The 18,783-nt window shown below is 30.8% G+C and overlaps 1 protein-coding gene and 1 pseudogene across 2 annotated transcripts; both read right to left on the bottom strand.

Moving 5' to 3' along the window:
* Positions 1–1,231, bottom strand: part of LOC104815427 — a 6,595-nt pseudogene extending 5,364 nt beyond the window's left edge.
* Positions 1,232–2,532: 1,301 nt separating this feature from the next.
* On the bottom strand, positions 2,533–5,775 carry LOC104815268 (probable serine/threonine-protein kinase NAK). 2 transcript variants are annotated; one of them, XM_010543603.2, is made up of 6 exons: positions 5,337–5,775; positions 4,494–4,810; positions 4,180–4,315; positions 3,945–4,078; positions 3,727–3,850; positions 2,533–3,183 (listed from the first exon to the last, which is right to left on the bottom strand). In XM_010543603.2, exons 1-6 carry the CDS (start codon positions 5,518–5,520, stop codon positions 2,729–2,731), a joined length of 1,350 nt encoding a protein of 449 aa, XP_010541905.1. In that variant the 5' UTR covers positions 5,521–5,775; the 3' UTR covers positions 2,533–2,728. The 2 variants fall into 2 exon arrangements, with proteins under 2 accessions (XP_010541905.1, XP_010541906.1); XM_010543604.2 differs by having other exon boundaries at positions 4,494–4,795; positions 5,337–5,772.
* Between the last annotated feature and the right edge of the window lie 13,008 nt (positions 5,776–18,783).

The raw sequence follows: 18,783 nt of genomic DNA, 5'->3' as shown, positions 1-18,783 counted from the left end.
GGGGGGGGGGGGGGGGGGCACCACGCTTTCTTGTGTGGTAAAAAAAACACTACAAAGACCAGAGATTAATCAGACAGTCATCTTACAACTCCTTTCTCCATTTTTGTAATTTGCAACTATCTCAACTATCTAGAATCTAGATTACTCTGCACATGTGGCAAAAACAAAATTGATTTTACAACTTGCTTAAATTTTACTAGTGCTTAGATATTTTTATCATGAACAAATCTTGATGAAATAACCCACAACAAGCCATACTGATCTCGCTTACCAGATGACAACACAACGATTATGTACTGCCATCCGAGAGCAGGGGTGTGCCGCCTGATGGACTTCACTTCTGTGAACGGAACCGCCCTGATGGTATACAGATCACTGTCTAGAAAAGGCAGCAACCGAAAACAAAGTTAACACATTATCATCCACTCATTATATCAAAACGTAATACATCAATCCAAGGCGACAAAACGAATACCTTTCTCCGTGAGATTTGCATTTGAACTTTGACCTTTGTTCGGAATCCATGACTACGCATCACACAAGAAAATGCAGCAACATTTCAATGCAAGCATAATACATGAATTTAAATAGCATAGTACGTAATATCTTCTAGTGATCGAGTGAGCAACACATACATGCCCTTTAAGACGCACACGCAATTCTAATAATACAAGAAATCTCGAGCAGTCGAATCCTCAAGCAAACTAATCATGAAGAAGCTGCAATAATTACCAGAAAAAGAACAGAATCTTGCTTAGTTAACTTCAGTCTCCCACTAATCCTCTCGGATGCGAGCTGGGTCGGATGAATCGCAACACTATCCTTTACATACACCATTTCACCACCTTCTCGTTCATTCGACGAGCTTCTGTTCCCGCAATCGCACTGCATCATGCTCGCTGAGCCCTGCCGAATTCAGATTTCCAGCAAAAAAACATAGAAATCGTTAGCTAAATGTAGAAAATCAAATGAAAATACTTTGTGCAGAATCGAACGGATCAATCCGAATGATCAAGATTTCAATTTTGATAGAATTAAGGTACGAAGAACACAAAAACTAGTTGAAACCGCTTACTTGTTGCTGAGAAGCAGCGTAATCGGCGTCGCCGGAGAGACCCTGGAGCTCCGATTCCTCCATGGACATCGATCCGGGAGAGAGATTGATCTGATTGCCTTCGCGACAAAGAAAGGACGAAGTTTTACGCGTTTGGGAATGAATACTAGATTTAAACAAGAAAAAAAAAACAATTAAGAAAACGATTATCCCCGCGTGATTACTCGAATGGGCCTTGTAAGTTGTAAACAGGGCGCGTGGCCATCCGGTTTGGTTTGGTTATATTCGGTTCGAATCTAATTTTTTGTTATAAAAAAACTTTTTTTCAAAAAAAATTGTCAATTTTTTTTATTCTTTTTATTCGGTTGTTGGATTCCTATTTTTTTTTATTTTAAAAAAATTATAACTATTCGATTTTTATATTATATTCGGTCTGATTATAGTTATATCTTATTCGATTCTAATCGGTTATTCGGTTAATACTAATCGGTTATTCGGTTAATAAGTAATATATTATAATGTTTTATAATAATCATTTAAATTATGCAAGTAAATTTCTATTGGTGTATTCGTTCTCTACTTTAACTTTACAATGTAATTGTCATATACACATAGGTATATACATATATAAATATTAATTTTTTTAAAGGTCTGTCAATAAATACATTGGAATGAAACATTTACATATATTTTTTAAAAAAACAAATGTGATGTTTATGTTTCCAACTTTTTATCCTTTTGATGAGAATATAAATGTTTCGACCTGGATAAATATTTATCTATCAATAAAAAATATTTCATATATATTTTTAATACCATTCTAAATTTGTTGCCAAATTGTTTTCTATAAGCTTCAATGCATATTTTTTTTTTTTGCATAACTATTAATTTAATGTTAGTTGTTATTGTTTGTCTGCATATATTTATAATTAGATGGAAAACATGAACATTCATTTAAAACTGTGGTGGCAACTACCTTTAAAAGGTCAACCGTTCACTCCTTATGAGATATAAATACTTGTATCACCCTTCAATTGCTTAGATAACAAATTATAAATATGGTTCTGCCTAATAATTCATTCAACTATATAAATGTACTAATTTATATTTTTCTTTTCTTGTTAATAAAATTAGTAGAAAATATTCAAGTTTTTAAAAATAAAATTATCGAGTCTCGTTTCGTCGCAAAGACAACGTGATATATTCAAGATATTAAAAAAAATTATGGATATGATATTGATCACAATGTTTGAGTAAAAAGGTATGAATAATTGTAGAATTACTCGTTTGGGGTTTTCAATTCATGATATAAAACGTGCGTATAAATCTTATTGAATAAAATAATATAACATATTATTACATAAGTAAATCTTTTTCTAGAGTAATAAATTTATTTAAAATTATTGAAAAAAAATGAGATTCAAGAAATTAAGATAATATTTTTTTGAGTCGCGCCATTTTTTTTCTTAAAAGACAGGAACAGCAAACCGTACCATGAAACATACATGATACATACACTTTACACATTAACGCTTAGTACAATCGTTTGAACTTTGCTAAGGGTTCAAATGTAAATGATCTCAGAAATCTCAATCCATCTTCAATTCTGTTCTTCAAGCAAACATTTTCATGGAAGAAAAAAAACCCGGAAACACGGATAATTCCTTTGTTCGCTTACGTTTTCCCCACCACATTGACGGGTGAATCGCGGATACTATTTGATCTCATACCGTGGTTTTGCAGACTCACCCCGAGATCCCCCGTTTTCTTAGGCTTCCCCTGCCGAGACACGCGTGAATTGTACGATAAAACCGCGTAATCGTGCAGATCTTGCAGAGGAGTTAAGATCTTGACGACATCTTCCATGGTGGGTCGAGATTTCGGGTCACGACTAAGGCAGTTGTGAGCCAAATGTGAGATCTTTTGGACACCCTTGATAGAGTAGTTCAGTTCGAGACGAGAGTCCACGAGATGGTGAAATTTTCGCTTGTCTGATAGATAAGGGCGTGCCCAGGTCACGAGGTTTTGCTCTCCCGTGGGTCGTTTCTTATCCATCGATCTTCTACCCGTCAAAATCTCGAGCAGAACCACGCCAAAGCTGTATACATCACTCTTTGACGTCAAGTGTCCTGATGGAAAACACAATGAAATGGCTTTTAGTTAGGAATGGACCAAAAAAAAATCTTGAATTTCGACGATTACATGTAATGAGATTGGGTTTTGTTATTAGGAAAACCCGAATTTTGGATTCGTATTTGGGTATTTGCGTGCGAGACGGGTGTTATCCGCAGTTACACAAGTAGTAAATTGACCTCTAGGATTTAAAGAAATTATGTAAAAAGACCTAAGGTTTAGAATGAAGTCTTTCAAAATTTCGGGTTCATGTTCGGGTAGTCATAGTATTTCTCGTATATGAAAAATTTGACGTTTTGTATTTGAATCTCGAGTTCGGGTGCCCACGAGTATGCAAAAATTATCTCGAGTATCCGACTTGAAATACCCGTCCAAAACGAATTCGAGATTGGGTAATATCTCATGAGACCCGAAATATTCGGATTTGGATTCAGATAATCCGAAAATCTCGAATACCCTACTCATGTCCGCCTTTGCTCTTAGTTGTGTTTTGTAATGCAACTCAGTTTATGTAACCATCCTTTCATGTTTTCAGTTACCTGTCATGACATATTCAGGAGCAGCGTAGCCGTACGTTCCTACCACCCTCGTGGAAACGTGAGTTTTGTCGCCTTGAGGGCCGGCTTTCGCCAAACCAAAATCTGAAAGCTTTGCATTGTATTCCTTAAAAGGAAGAAACGGAAAACTTCAGAACCAAATCGCGCCGAACATAACAATGAAAACCAGACTAGCTATACGCAGCGCATATCCGACATACCGAGTCAAGCAAAATATTTGACGTTTTAAAGTCTCGATATATGACGGGTTCAGGACCACCATGGAGAAAGGCAAGCCCTTTTGCAGCACCAAGCACGATCTTTATCCTATTGGACCACGGAAGAGGTATGGTCCCTTCGTAGATTTCGTCCATCATTTCAGTAAATTGCAGATTTATTTTGTATTTATAAGCGAACGAGTGTGTTCGAGAACAGAGAGAGAGAGACGGAACTCACTTCGAAAGAGATGGTTTTCGAGGCTTCCACGAGTCATGAACTCGTATACAAGAAGTCGCTGATCATCTTCGATGCAGTAGCCAACGAGCTTCACGAGATTGGGATGATGAAGCTGTCCAAGAAAATCAACTTCCGCCTGCAATTCAAACGCAGACAACATTAGCCACACTCATCTCGTCATCTGTTGAAGATGTAATGATTTGGATCCATCTATTCCGAGGGAGTTTTATCCGATCCAATCAAGAAACAGCATATAATCTCATCTATCGTCTACCGAGTATCTCTATGAGGAATGTCAAGGCTTCAAAACTCACCACCCATTCTCGATGACCCTGGAGACCATCAGGCTTCAAACTCTTGACGGCGACAGCCATTCCCGACCCGGGTTTGGCTGCCGCGGTCCCGTTCTCCTCTACCCATCCTTTGAAGACATAACCGAATCCTCCCTCACCAAGAATACTGTCCGGTCTGAAATTGCCCGTGGCGGATTTCAGCTCCTGGTACGAGAACTGCAGCAACTGACACCGACCCTTGTTCTTGTTCTCCGAGCCCCAATCAGCCTCGTTCGGAGGACAGAGTTCTCGGTTGCTCGCGTTCAGATACCGTATCTCCGTGCCTGCCAGCCCACATGCTTGGGCGTTATTAAACGTTACCACAGAGTCTGATCAACATTATGGTTACAGCTTCAAGATTTGAGACAGTAAACCAAATCTAACACCCAAGACCCAACCAAAGGCAAAGATTGTGTCCCTGAGTTGCTTGTCTTTTTCCATATTCTATACCCAGATTAGAATAATGTTCTTCAATTTCTAGTTTCTCCATCAAACTGTTATACTGAGAATTTTCCCGGAAAGTTTATCCAACATACTGACAAAAACATAAAAGTCGAGCTTCGGAACCCAAGAATAAAAATAAAGAAAAAAATGGCGGCGAAGTTACGCATCCACAGACAGAAATACACTCGGATTTTACACTCTGCCCAGATTTCGACTTTCCTAAAATTGGAAAGAGAAACTCTAGATTCACACTTCAACTTCAACCGAAAATCAACTTTTCGAAAAGAATCCATAAAAGCAGGGAACGAGAAGAAACCGAAAACGCAACAAAGGATTCTTCACAGATTCGATTTCGAGTGAGGACGAAGCAGCACTGTTTACCGGCGTCATCGTAGACGAGGCTAGAGCGAGGAATAGCGTTTGGAGAATGCGTCGAAGACGCAGACGCGGTGGCTCCTCGAACACCGCGTTTCAGGACGGCCCAGCAACCGCACTTCTCCGTGCTTTGGTGATGGTGATGATGATGGTGATGACGACGACGGTGACGAAGATGATGATCCTCCATTGATTTCGCTCCAAATCATCGCAGGGGTTTCAGGATTTCACGCATGTACATCTATATACACTCATAATACCCTCCCACGAATCAAAAATCTCAGATTCCAGGAAAAGACAGAAAAAAAAAAAAAGAACAACAACAACTTGGAGAGAGAGAGAGAGAGAGAGAGTGATAGAGAGGTTGGTGCAGAGGAATGGAGGCATAATCATCACCACCACCATCTCGCGGTTTGTGTACAAAAAGAGCTTTTTTTTTTTGTAGGGCATTTAGCTTTCTTTTTTTTTTCCGGTTTGGATGGGGGCCATCGACTGTGCCCCCTCTCTCCCCGAATGCTACTACTGATTGGTCCTTTTTTTCTCTTCTGTGGAGGAACCGGTATCCACTAAACCGGATTATACCGAAATATTCGGTTTTCTTTATTCTATCTCATCGACTTGGTTTCGTCGTGTCAAGTAGGGGTGGGCACAGATCGGATATCCGGGATTTTTGAGATATCCGTATCCGTATCCGATCCACACAAATATTCGATTTTGTTATCCGTATCCGATCCGTAATTTTCGGATATTTGCAATTTCGGATATTCGTAAAAATCACGAATATTTGCGGATATCCGTATCCGACCTAAAATATTATAAAATTTTAAATTTAAATTAAATAATAAATTCAAATGTAAATAAAATATATAATCTATTTAAGATAAATGATATTCACAAATTTAAAATTCATAATTTAAACATTCCAAATCAACTCAAATACAAATACAATTATAATTTATCACATACAAATATATTCAAAATTCAAAATTCAAAACATTAAACATAATAAATCTTAATATTCAAAAGATTTAAATTATAAACCTCAATATATATAAAATTTTTTTTGAATCACCCTTAAAAACGTGTAAATATTAAGCATTTTAAATCTCCATATGAAATTATTCTTATATTTAATAATATTATTACAAAATACGGATCGGATCGGATATGTCGGATAATTCAATTTTAATATCCGTATCCGATCCGTATCCGACAAATATCTCTAAAGAAATATCCGTATCCGATCCGTAAACTCCGGATATCCGAATTTTCGGTTCGGATACGAATCGAATAACGGATCGGTTCGGATTTTTCGGATATTTTGCCCACCCCTAGTGTCAACCTCGCGATTCTAAACCCTTTTTGTGTTTTTTTTTTCAAAACATAAACAAAAATATTACTTGAATTTATATTTAGGGTGTCAATTTTGTTCTGAAATTTTAAGGCTGGTTCAGAACCTAAATATATGGGTAAATTCCAATAAAAACCCTGTAATTTTCTCTCGTCACAATTTAAACTCTGTATTTTTTTGTTGATTGAAAAAATCCTATACTTTTATAAATTGCCAAAATATATGGGTAAATTTCAATAAAAACCCTATAATTTTTTCTCGTCACAATTTAAATCCTGTATTTTTTTGTTGATTGAAAAAACCCTATACTTTTATAAATTGGTAAATAAAACTTTATACTTTTAAAAATTGGCAAAAAAATCCTGAAGGAAAAATAATAATATTTCTGATGAGTCACATGCCACATCATCAACTCTATGTCACATCATCAAATCTAATATTTAATAATATTAATTAATAAAAAATAAAAAAATAAAATTAATAAAATTATGTATTATAGCGATGAACCAATGAAGTTACATACAAATATGACAGAACGATTTAAAATAATTGTTGTATAAGTTTAAAATTTTGGATTTTAGAAATTAAATATTTAGGGTTTATGTACTCGTTTTCATTTTATTTTTATGCTATTTAAATGTATTGTTTTTTATTATTTAAATACATATTTTAATAATATTTTAATTTTTGAACTTTTAAATTTTAATTATTTATATATTTTTATTAATTGATTTTAGAATAAAATCTAACATGTTTTATAAAATTAAAACTTTGAAATATAACTACGTATTATTTAATTAAATGTGTTTGGTGTTTGGTCGAATTTTTTTTTTCTTTCCATTTTGTTTCTACGCATGGTATTTGGCATAATCTTTATTCATTTTTATTTTTATTAAAATTTTCTGTGGAATTGTTTTTGTTTTTAGATGTGAGAATTTTATGATGTCTGTTGGTCCCTCATATCACACTATATAGATTGATAGCTTTTCAGTTTTTGGGATTTTTTTTTCTTTTTGCTATAGGAGGTTAGATTTTTTTCCGATTTGCGGTGAACGCGAGTTTGTTTAGGCAATTTTAATGGTGTAAAACGGGTTGGCTCGATCCAACTCCCTTTAGATCGTTTGAGCCAATTCTTTTTTAGTATACATCACCTTAATCCATTTTTTATGAGTCAAGAAAAAATCTGGCTCGACCAAATCATTCTAGTTCGCGATAAAAGAAAAAGAAAAAATAAAAAATATAATACAAAATATTATAAAAATTAATAAAACTATTTAGAAATATTAAAATTATAAAAATTATTTAAAAATGCAGTTCATCTCGTGGCGAACTCACCAATTCCGTCCGTTTTTAAGCTTAAATTTTATGAGCCCAATTCAAAAAAAAATACAAATTGGTCCATTTTGATACCCTTGGCGAATTCTCCATAATTGCCTCTAAAGTAAATGACCACTATTATAGATTTTATTAATTTTTAAACAAACACGTCCTGAGGATTATAAAAAAAAAACATCAGGTAATAGCATTCGATCTTCAATAGGATTCTTATGGAGTACAAAAAAGCAACATAAGAAACAGAACCCGAGCTTTACAGCAAATGGCACCGCACCATGGAACCCGATCTTCAGTAAATCCGGAGATGGACTAGGAACTATTTCTATCCCATGTTGCAAATGACTTGTCGTGCCAAAAAATTTGATTAGTGGAATTAGGGAAGTCCGAGTGAATTTTTAGTCTCCAATCCTCTAAGAGAAATGAAACCAGTAACCCAATTAGGAAGCCCTAGAAGCTTTTTAAATGTTTATTAGTGGTTTTTTAAAGGGTTAAGGACTCGGGTTTTGATGCAATTGGTTTTATTTTATTTTTAGACTATATTTATCTTAATTAACAAATAGAATTCAATTTGATTACTTAAATTTGGATGGTCTAGTGATAAGAGAACATGTAAGGTATATTCTTATCACGTATTTTAATTATGTGGAAGATGTAGTTGGGATATATGTTTTTTTTTTATAACGAAGGATCCCTAGCTGCTACTCTTTGGGCGCGCTGACTAGGTAAACCTCCGGTCCGAAAGCAACCTTTGTATATGGATCATATAAACCCAGAAATTACCTCCCTCTCCACCAGTCAGGAATCGAACACTCAACCTTAAAGTGAAGTTACCTCCAGTTGGGACATATGTTCAGTGAATTTTCTAATTATAAAAAAAAATACGATTTGGTTTAAACTAGATAAAACAAAAATAAAGTCTGATTTTGTAATCTCAAATTTGGTTAGTTTTTTTTTTTAAACCGGAAACAAAATTGGTTCCGCTTAATAAGATTAAAAGGTTGCTAAATTACCGGGAATTGGTACCAACTTCAACATGTGACATCAATTCCATGCCTCTTTCCTTCCCCTGGTCTTTCTCATTATTTTTTTTTTGTAAAAATCGATATTCTATATTTATTTTTAAAAGTAGATTTTTTTAGTAAACTCATTACTTTAATGGAAAAGGCTAAGAGAAAAAAAAAAGAAAGAGAATGAGAAGGAGATGCTATTGTAAAATATGTCTCGTGCTTTAGAAAGCACCATAAGACAAAACACAATAAGATTCTAAGTAAAGATGCTTTTGGGGTGATCTAAGCAGCTAATATTTTAAATACAAGTCACCAAAAAAAAATGCCAAGAGAGATATGCCATTCTTTTTTTTAATATTTTATTTTAAATTTATATTTTATTTAATTCATTTATCTCCTAATAGGTCCATATCGCAAAAAGGACTGATGCCTTGTGGCCCCACTAAGATCATGGGTCCTCTTTCTTTCGATAAATATCGCTCAAAAACAAAAAATTCGAAACATTCTTTTTCCAAATAAAAATGGGTTTGAGTATAAATTAGATATTTTAGGTGAAAATATGAATTTAGTAGCATGAAACTGTAACTGCAAAGATATGTAGTGGAAATGACAAAATGTAAGCCAATCTTATGAAATTAAAATGAAGCTACGAATAGAAATTTTTAAAGTTTTTTTCTTAAATTTAAACTGATATTACTGAATAAAACCAAAAAAAAAGTAAAAAGTTATTTTCTTCAGATTTTAGTATTGATTTGATTTAGAACCGTATTCAGGAGTTCATCAAGTTGTTAATATCTTTCATTTTGTTCATAACAGACACCTTGTCTGTTTTTTTTATCTAATCATCTTTAATTAAAAGGATTAAGGAAAATGTAGAAAATAGATGCAATAAAGATGTCCTATATTAATTTATTACCACTCTTTACTAAAAAAAACATGATGATATTTTGAAAATCAACTTTAATCAATTCCATATATTACCTCTATCTAAGAAAAAGATTCAAATACCTCAATAATGTTATAATTATTTCTACATTAGTTATCATGATGAGTAATTGAATTAATACATTACTTTCCGCGTAAGTTATATTTTAACCTCGTAATTAAATAAATTATTGTCAACACCTAATTATTTTACAATTTGAATACGAGATGGAATCTTTAATTACCATTGTTCAAATTGGTTGAGGTTTGTATGTTTCTTGGATATATTTTGTTTATATCGTAGCTTGAGGAATACGGCTGTAAATTTCATAGAAATATGCTCCTTCAAGGATTTAAAAAGCTGCCTGCATAAGAAAACGACTACGGATTGATCGGGATGACGAGCCGGTTTTGAATTTTGTGGTCGGGTTACTGCTAGGAAAGGTGCGCAATAATTGAGAAAGAGTGAAAAATCATTTGATTTCTCATTATTCAAAATAGAACATTACAATATTTATAAGTAGAAATATAATATTTTGTAATAGTATTATAATTTTCATTATATCTTAACGATCTTCTGTAATATTCTCGATATCTCTTGATACACAAACGGTTCGGTTATTTGAAAACCGAACCGAACATAATCGATTTATATCCGAACTGATCAAAACGATTAAAATTAAATAACCGTTTAGTTATAAAATTTTGAAACTCTTTATATATATATATATATCTTTGGGATTCACCGTACATCGATTCAGTCTCCTTCATTTGTTGAAAACTCGGGTTCCTATTCGATTATACGTCGAGTCATGGTTCTTGAGGTTAGGGTTTCGGGCTCCACAGTCTATGTTATGAATGTGCGATATGTATATATTCGAGGTTAAGGCTTCCGTATGTCGGTTTTGTGTGTCGAGTAGTAATTAATTATGGTTTTGATTCACATGAATAAGAGCAGAGAATTGGGGCTTTGATCAGAATCGGGCCTTAGGAATTACGCCCACTTCAGAATTAGGGTTCGAATGAGAGAAGAATAGATAATTAGGTTAAGGATTTAAGATCAATATCTGATTAAATAAAAGGGATTTTAATTGGGGACATGCATTTTCTGTCATAAGGACAACATCCATTTTCCTTAAAATTGTGTTAAATTCATTGTTATGGTATTTTATTGATCAAAGGATGTGTTTAAATATGTAATAACATTATTAGTAAACTAACTGTTTAATAACATATAAATTTTATAAATAAAAAATCTCTATAATTTCCAAAATATAACAATATTTTGTACTAAACAATGGTGCTAAAAGACGTCATATATATGGATTTTGGTTAAGACTGATGAATAATTTCCATTCATCTCCTTTTTATTGTTTTTTGGGATACATCTCTTTATATCTATATTTAAAGTTTTCCGATCAACTTACTGAAAATGAAAAAAAAAATTCATGTAATTTTGGCAAAAAAATGTATATTTATATATTGCAATTATGTTCAATGTCTAGGGTTCATATATAATTAATAGGCTTATTACCAATAAACAAATATATCATCAATGAAAATGAAAAGAAGGATTGTTGTAGTATGATTGACGAATTCATGTAAATTCAAGGTAGAATGTTAGAAAATATATTACATGAGGAAAGCCTTTTTATAACGCAAAAAATTGTGTGTCCATTTATTCGATTCCTCAAATTTCATGTTTATTTGACAAAGTTTGCTTGTCAAAAAGCCAAGCATGAATTGAGTAGTGGACAACAATTAAAAGCTTAGATTATAAATAATTAAAAGCTAAAATCATTTTTGATCCAAAAAATAAAAAAAAATATTCAAAAATTATTTACGTGGAAAACAATAAATTAGTATCCAAACAACATATAACCTATGATGATTAGTACAACTACACATTGTTTTTGTGTGTAATTTCAGTTATGAAATTCACCGACCTATTTAAATGCCAATTTGTATTACCATGAACATACACATATTGTTTGCCTTTGAAAAAAAAAATGAAAATTGTGAAGCTTGGTCATATGGTAAACATTTATTAACATTGTTATAATGGGTCCGGCAACGCATATCACATGTCCATATTGAAACCAACCAAAAAATCTGAGGCCCATTCATTTAATTTCTCAAAAAAAAAAATTCAAGATTGAAATAAGTAAATATATCTAATAATTTCAAATTAGGAGCCACTTTTTATAAGAGTAATGAATCACATAAATGGTGTGTCCATATATGTGCATGTATTTATAAACAAAGGACAAACAAATCAAACTTTTTTTTTTTTACTTAGCTTAGTGGAATCCAATTAAAACTCCCTTTTATTGAAAAAAGTGAAGGGTAAAGAATCAAACAAAAGCATATTCCACTAAACAAATAAAAGAACGATCGTGGATTGTAAATTGTAATGAAGACAGACCACAAAATGTCCAAAAACACCTTACAAAGTGATATATAAATATGTATGTTACATATATAAAGGTACCCACATTATATATAGTATATACTTTTAATTAAAAAAGAATAATAAAGAATTTGAGTGTGTTGGATTAGTTGCCGACAAGACATCTAATCACACTCGTCAGGCGCCTACTCTAACATTAACTACATTATCTTTTCTCTCGAATTTTATTCATAGTAAACAGTCAAGATTAGCTTAATTATCCGTTAGGTAATCACAAATTAATTGAATGAAATGGACTAATACATAATTGTATCGATCGGAATTAAATATTATGATCTAAATTCTAAAATCTGATTGTATATGACTATTTTAAGGTAGAAGGGCCGAATTTCAATTTCAAACATATGTGAAAATAACAGTAAAACTTGAAGAAACAATTTTCTTTAAAACTCAATCATAATCTACAACACACAAAATATCAATGGAATAAATATTTTTTATAAAATTTAAATTTAAAATTAAATAATGAAAAAAATGATAGAATCTAAATATAAACTAAACCTCCGTCCCTATTATCTCTACGTATAATTAAGATAAGATGTGACAACGTCAATTAATTGGAGTATATTTGTAAATAATTAAGACTAAGAGAGGTATACTGAATAATCCAGTGACCCCTTATAATTCCTGAAAAATCAATTAAAAAAAATAAATGTGATAACAAATTATTGGAATGCCACGTACAAAAGTAAATACAGCTATTTATTACGGATATTTTATTAGCATTTAACAACCATAGTTTAAAAAAAAATCAATACAAAATCTTAATTCTTAGATCTAGATCCATATCTCCATATTGTAATGTTTTTTTTTTGTTAACTAAGACCCATATTGTAATGCTTCCATGTATAGAGAATATATATATATAACAACAACAGTTCATTATACTTTCCTTAAAAGGCCAATAATATAATCGGAGACTGGTAATTAACAAGAACAAGAACATGAACATGAAGAAAGAGTAAAGGTTTAATTAGAGAATAGACATACTAATTAAATCACAAGGATTAATTTAGTAGATAGATGTCAGCAATCATCATGAATCTTTGGTTAAGACAATCAATTTGGATCAGATCTTTAATTATCCAGACTGTCTTTGACTAGCCACAGCGAACACTCCAACATACATTATCACCTCAAAGACATATGTAAGCATATACATATCTATATATATATATATATTCATATTGAACATGTGGTCCATGATGTAACATTAATTATCAAACAACAAATTATTACTTCTCAAAAAATTATTTGCATATATATATATATACATACATACATGCATGTACGAATTTGCATGTTCAACGTCATTGCCGTATCTTTTGATCGATCTAGGAGATTATAATGGCTCGTTTTGAATCTGCGCAGTATAAAAACTGAGAAACAACAAATACAAAGACAGAAATCAACACTGTTTTTACAAGCATGACAACATGAACGTATAACACGTTGAATAAAACGTTATATCACAAAGGATATCGACATTTTATAGGAAAAACTCTCTCTATATATATACACACACACATCTGTGGGGGTATGTATGTATATGTAGGATATTATCTAATTTGAAGCATCGAAATGGAAGTTATAAACTGTAACAATTTGGAACCACGCAAAACGTAATAAAATTCGATGAAAAAAAAGAATCTCATGTTGTTAACGCATAGTGAACAAGTGTGACAAATAATATGAAATTATACAATTTTATATAACAAAAAAAAAATCATAATATGGACAGATCTGATTTTAGACCTCCACCAATTTCAGGAGACAAGCAGAAAATGTCCAATACACCCTTATATATGATTCATGGGTCTATCCAATATCAACCCTAAACCGTGTATGTATACATATATATATATATATATATATATAAACCGATCACAAAGCCCTAGCGAGACTCAAAATTAGGGTTTTTAAATTGGATCGGCGAAATCAACATTAACCCACATATGACATCACATGAATCAATTCACCAGGCAGAAAATTAAAAAAGAAAACCCATGTTACAACCGAAGATAACTTACCAGATCTTGGATCGAAATCGCAACAAAAAATCATTAAAAAGTTAAATTAAAAAAAAAAGAGTACCACGAAATGGTACACCATGTATATATACACTTATAGATATATATGTGACACTGTCTGTGTCTTCCCACAGATTTATTGAACCGCTAAAACCTGATTTAATTGCATATCTGAATCACGAAATCGAAACAGAAACCGATCTGAAGATCAAATAAGCAGTTCAAGAAAGCTGTGGAAGAACACAGAGAGGGCCATTGTCATTGCAGACGAAACCCTAAGACATGGAGAGAAAGGGTGTGAGGGGCAAAAAGGTACTTGCATGGCTTTAGAGAGAGAAAGATAATGTAGAGAGAGAGAGAGAGAAGTGTATGTTTGTGAGAATGTGGGTTTTGAGGAGAATAAGATATTTATAGGCAGAAAGGAGAGGTCTTCTTACCACCGATCCCGAGGAGAATCAAAATGACTCTTTCCTTTCTCTTTTTTTTTTCTTTAAATTCCTTTTTTTTAATAATTTCTATATATTTTTATTATAATTTCCATATATATATATATATATATATATAGCATGTGCATGGTATACTTTGCACAAGATCGGTAGGTGTATGTACAGAGTCGAACGACTGAGTCTTAGTGTTTGGTATGTCCTATGGTTACGGATATGTCTCATGAGAGATTCTTCTTTTTTTTCTTTTTTGTATAAGAATTAAATAATTGTTCATTTAAACTTGAAAAATTCGAAAAACATATGACGTAAAACGATCATTAACTTTACTTGCATATAAAATGTTTAGTAATTTTAGTTATATATTCTGTTTGTTATACTTCCCACAACAATAAAGATATTTCAAATATTTTCATGGACATGATAATTTCTGGCAATTTGGAATTATTTTGGATGAAATTGTCGTAAGTTTGAACCATTTCGAATTCAATTCTATATTCTGATAATTTAAAACAATCTGAAGATTTATACAATGTAAACACATCTGTGATGCCGATCTATAACAATTTATTGGGACATATTAATATAATTACAAAATAAAATTTTAAATGATATATATCCGCACATGTTCGTTGTTATGTAGATAACATAATAGATATATTATATTCACAAAACAAAAATAAATAAATTAAATCGTACTGAAAAAACATTTTATTTTAAAGAAAATCTCATATAAACTACCCACTTTATCAACACTCTTAAGATAAATACGGACTGTTAAATTTTAAAAAACAAATATGAAAATTTCCTTGAGTGTTATATTAAAAATTGACTATATAAATCCTGTAAAATTTGAACTGATCCCCTAACAACGTTAAGTATTTGTCAAAAATGTTAGCGGCGGGTAACTTGACAAACCATAAATATAATTAGGCAATCACGTCAGACGTTATGTCATCCAACATTGTCACATTAGCAAAATTTAAAAAATAAAATAAAATTATATATATCATATATATAGGTGTGTTATATATGTGTGTATCTATGCATGCATTTATGTATTATTGTGTGTGTATATATTGTGTATAATATATATATATATATATATATAAATGTATGTACGGTTTTGTAATAGTGGTGGGAATATGTATGCATGTATATATATGTATATGTATATATATACACACACACTACGTATGTGTATACATATTTATGTATATATCTATGTGTGTAAAATTTTATTTTTATCTTTTAAAAAAATTTATTCACATGGCAATGTTTTTTTTTTATAAAGACATGGCAATGTTAGATGACATGGTGTGTGATATCATCGGTTTACTACACGATGCCTCGTGTAACATTTTATGATAAATAAGGAAAAATCTCATAAATATTTCAACTTATAAAAAAATACTTCAATTTTTAATTTGATAATATAATACCTCAAATTTTAAAATATGTCAAATTAATACCTCAATTCTTGAAACTGACATAATTTCCAATCAAAATCCTTATGAATTTATTCAAAAACGTCTAAATCAATTTAGGTCTTGATTAAGAATTGTTCTCAATTTCAAGATGTATTAATTTGGTACATTTTGGCATCTAGAGTATTCAAATTAAAAGTTGAAATATTTATTTGATATATTTAAAAAAATGCGTATTTATAAAGATTTTTCTTTTAAATAATTAAATATTGTTAGTATTTGACAATATTTAGATAGTTTGTTTTTAATATACCAGAATTTTTTTAATTTTTCAATTTTCTGATTAATAATATTTCCAAGGTGAAATTTTATAATTTAAGTCATCCGAATCTGTTACTGAATATTCAATGTATAAAATAAAAGTATCTTCTAGTAAAATTTGTTCTCGACCGTGATTAGATATCTGTAACGAGATAAATTTTATCCATTGATCTTTAATAAAAACAACTTAGTAGAAATTTTATTACTATTTAAGTAAAAAAAAAAATCTTCTTGTTTGGCTCTGTACCGTAATTAATTTTGGAGAAATTCATATAAAGTAGATTGCGTCAACCACCTTGACGGATGGCTCTTGGGATTTTATTGCCCCCAATTCTTCTCTCTCTAAAAATAATTTTATTTAATATTTTATTCTTTCTAAAAATGATATTTTAAAAAAAATATTGTGGTGTAACTTTTGTAGTGGATTTTATTTTGTATTTTTTGGAAACTTGATTTTTGTAATTGTTTTTTCTCATTTATTTTTTTGTTACATACTCAGAATCACACGAATCTACAAAATTATATTTCCAATATATTATATCAAATTTGTGTGTGTGTGTATATATATATATATATATTAGGTAACGAACACAAATGTAGAAGTAGAAGATAAAGCTTTACATGAATGATAGAACAAGATAAATTGTTTGTCTTTTTACCCTTTTTACACTTGACTAATAACAGGCAATTAAATAATTACTATATATGCATAGAAACATTCGAGATCTAGAACGGCGTTTTAGAAACGGTACTTGCTTTCAATTTTTTTTTTTAAAATGTATAATTTCGATAATAATTAAAAAAAAATTAATAAATTAATATTATAATATTTATTTATGAAAACGTTCTCCCATATACGTGTTCGTCTTTGGGTCCTACACTCTTTGATACGACATCGTTTCGTGCATTGCTTCGAATCTGAATCCATTTTAATCTCGAATTAAAATCCAAATTATTTAAACATCTAATTTTTGGATTGCGGCCTAATGGGTATTCAGAATTTCGCCACGGGGTTACGTGGGCATCATAAATACGCATTTTCCAATAAGAAAATATCATTTCACGAATCAAAGAAGCGGACTCATTCAATATCGTCATTGTAATAATAAAAATATCTTTGTATTTATTAAAAATTATAAAAGTATGTCTTTTTCTTTTTTAAATATCAAAAAATTAAGATTGATTTTTTTTAAAAAAAGTAGAAAATACTTTTCATATTTCTTAAAATTATAAAAACTACCTTTATTTTAAATCTTAATAAATTTCGGGTTGGATAACGAATACCAAAATAATTTTTTAGTATACGAATTTCAGATATATAAAACCAATATATATATATATATATATAAAGATATGGTTTCTAATTTTAATATCTGAAATATTCAGAGAGAGATTCGATTGTTTTTGTTTAGATTAATTCACGATAAATTAATAGTGATTTTATGGTTTTCAGTTTTCAAATCCTTCGCTATGTGGAAATTCAAACAAAATTAAATGTGGAGATATGCTTTTAAGTAACATGAAATAAAGCTCTTTTCCATGTCTTTTAGTATTCATATCGTGAATTTGAGCTGTTTCCATGCTTTTAAATATTTATATTGTGATTTTGAGCTGCCAAACGACCTTTCCCGACATTTTTTTAAAATTTATTTTGAGTTATGTCAATTAAATGTTTTCAATTAATAATCTTTATTTGAAAATAATCCAACAAAGATTAAATCAATAAATATTATTGACAAAAAATATATTTACAATAAAATACAAACAATCTTAATTAAGATCTAGAACCCTAACTCACATATATTATCAATATCACCAATATAAAAGCACTCGACCATAAAATTCTTCCTATTTCTTTGTAATTTAACAATCATTTTTGTTTTTGGCATTTAGAAGTTAATTTTTGAGCACTTTAAATTATGATATGTAACTATTTATTACTATAAAATAACTAACTAGTCTAAATAAACAATTAAAATAATCGAACTGAATTTTAACCGAAACCCGAATAAGTCACTCTATAGGAGAATCTCAAGATTCACAAATAAATATTACCCAAACTTGGATAATTCAATCGATTACACAAATATATATTACCTCAATTTCAAAGAGGGACGTATATTCTAAATCAAATAGACGAACATC

This window comes from Tarenaya hassleriana, unplaced genomic scaffold, assembly GCF_000463585.1.
Source record: "Tarenaya hassleriana unplaced genomic scaffold, ASM46358v1 Cleome23, whole genome shotgun sequence".
Taxonomy (NCBI): Eukaryota; Viridiplantae; Streptophyta; class Magnoliopsida; order Brassicales; family Cleomaceae; genus Tarenaya; species Tarenaya hassleriana.
This window is presented reverse-complemented; position numbering and strand designations above follow the sequence as displayed.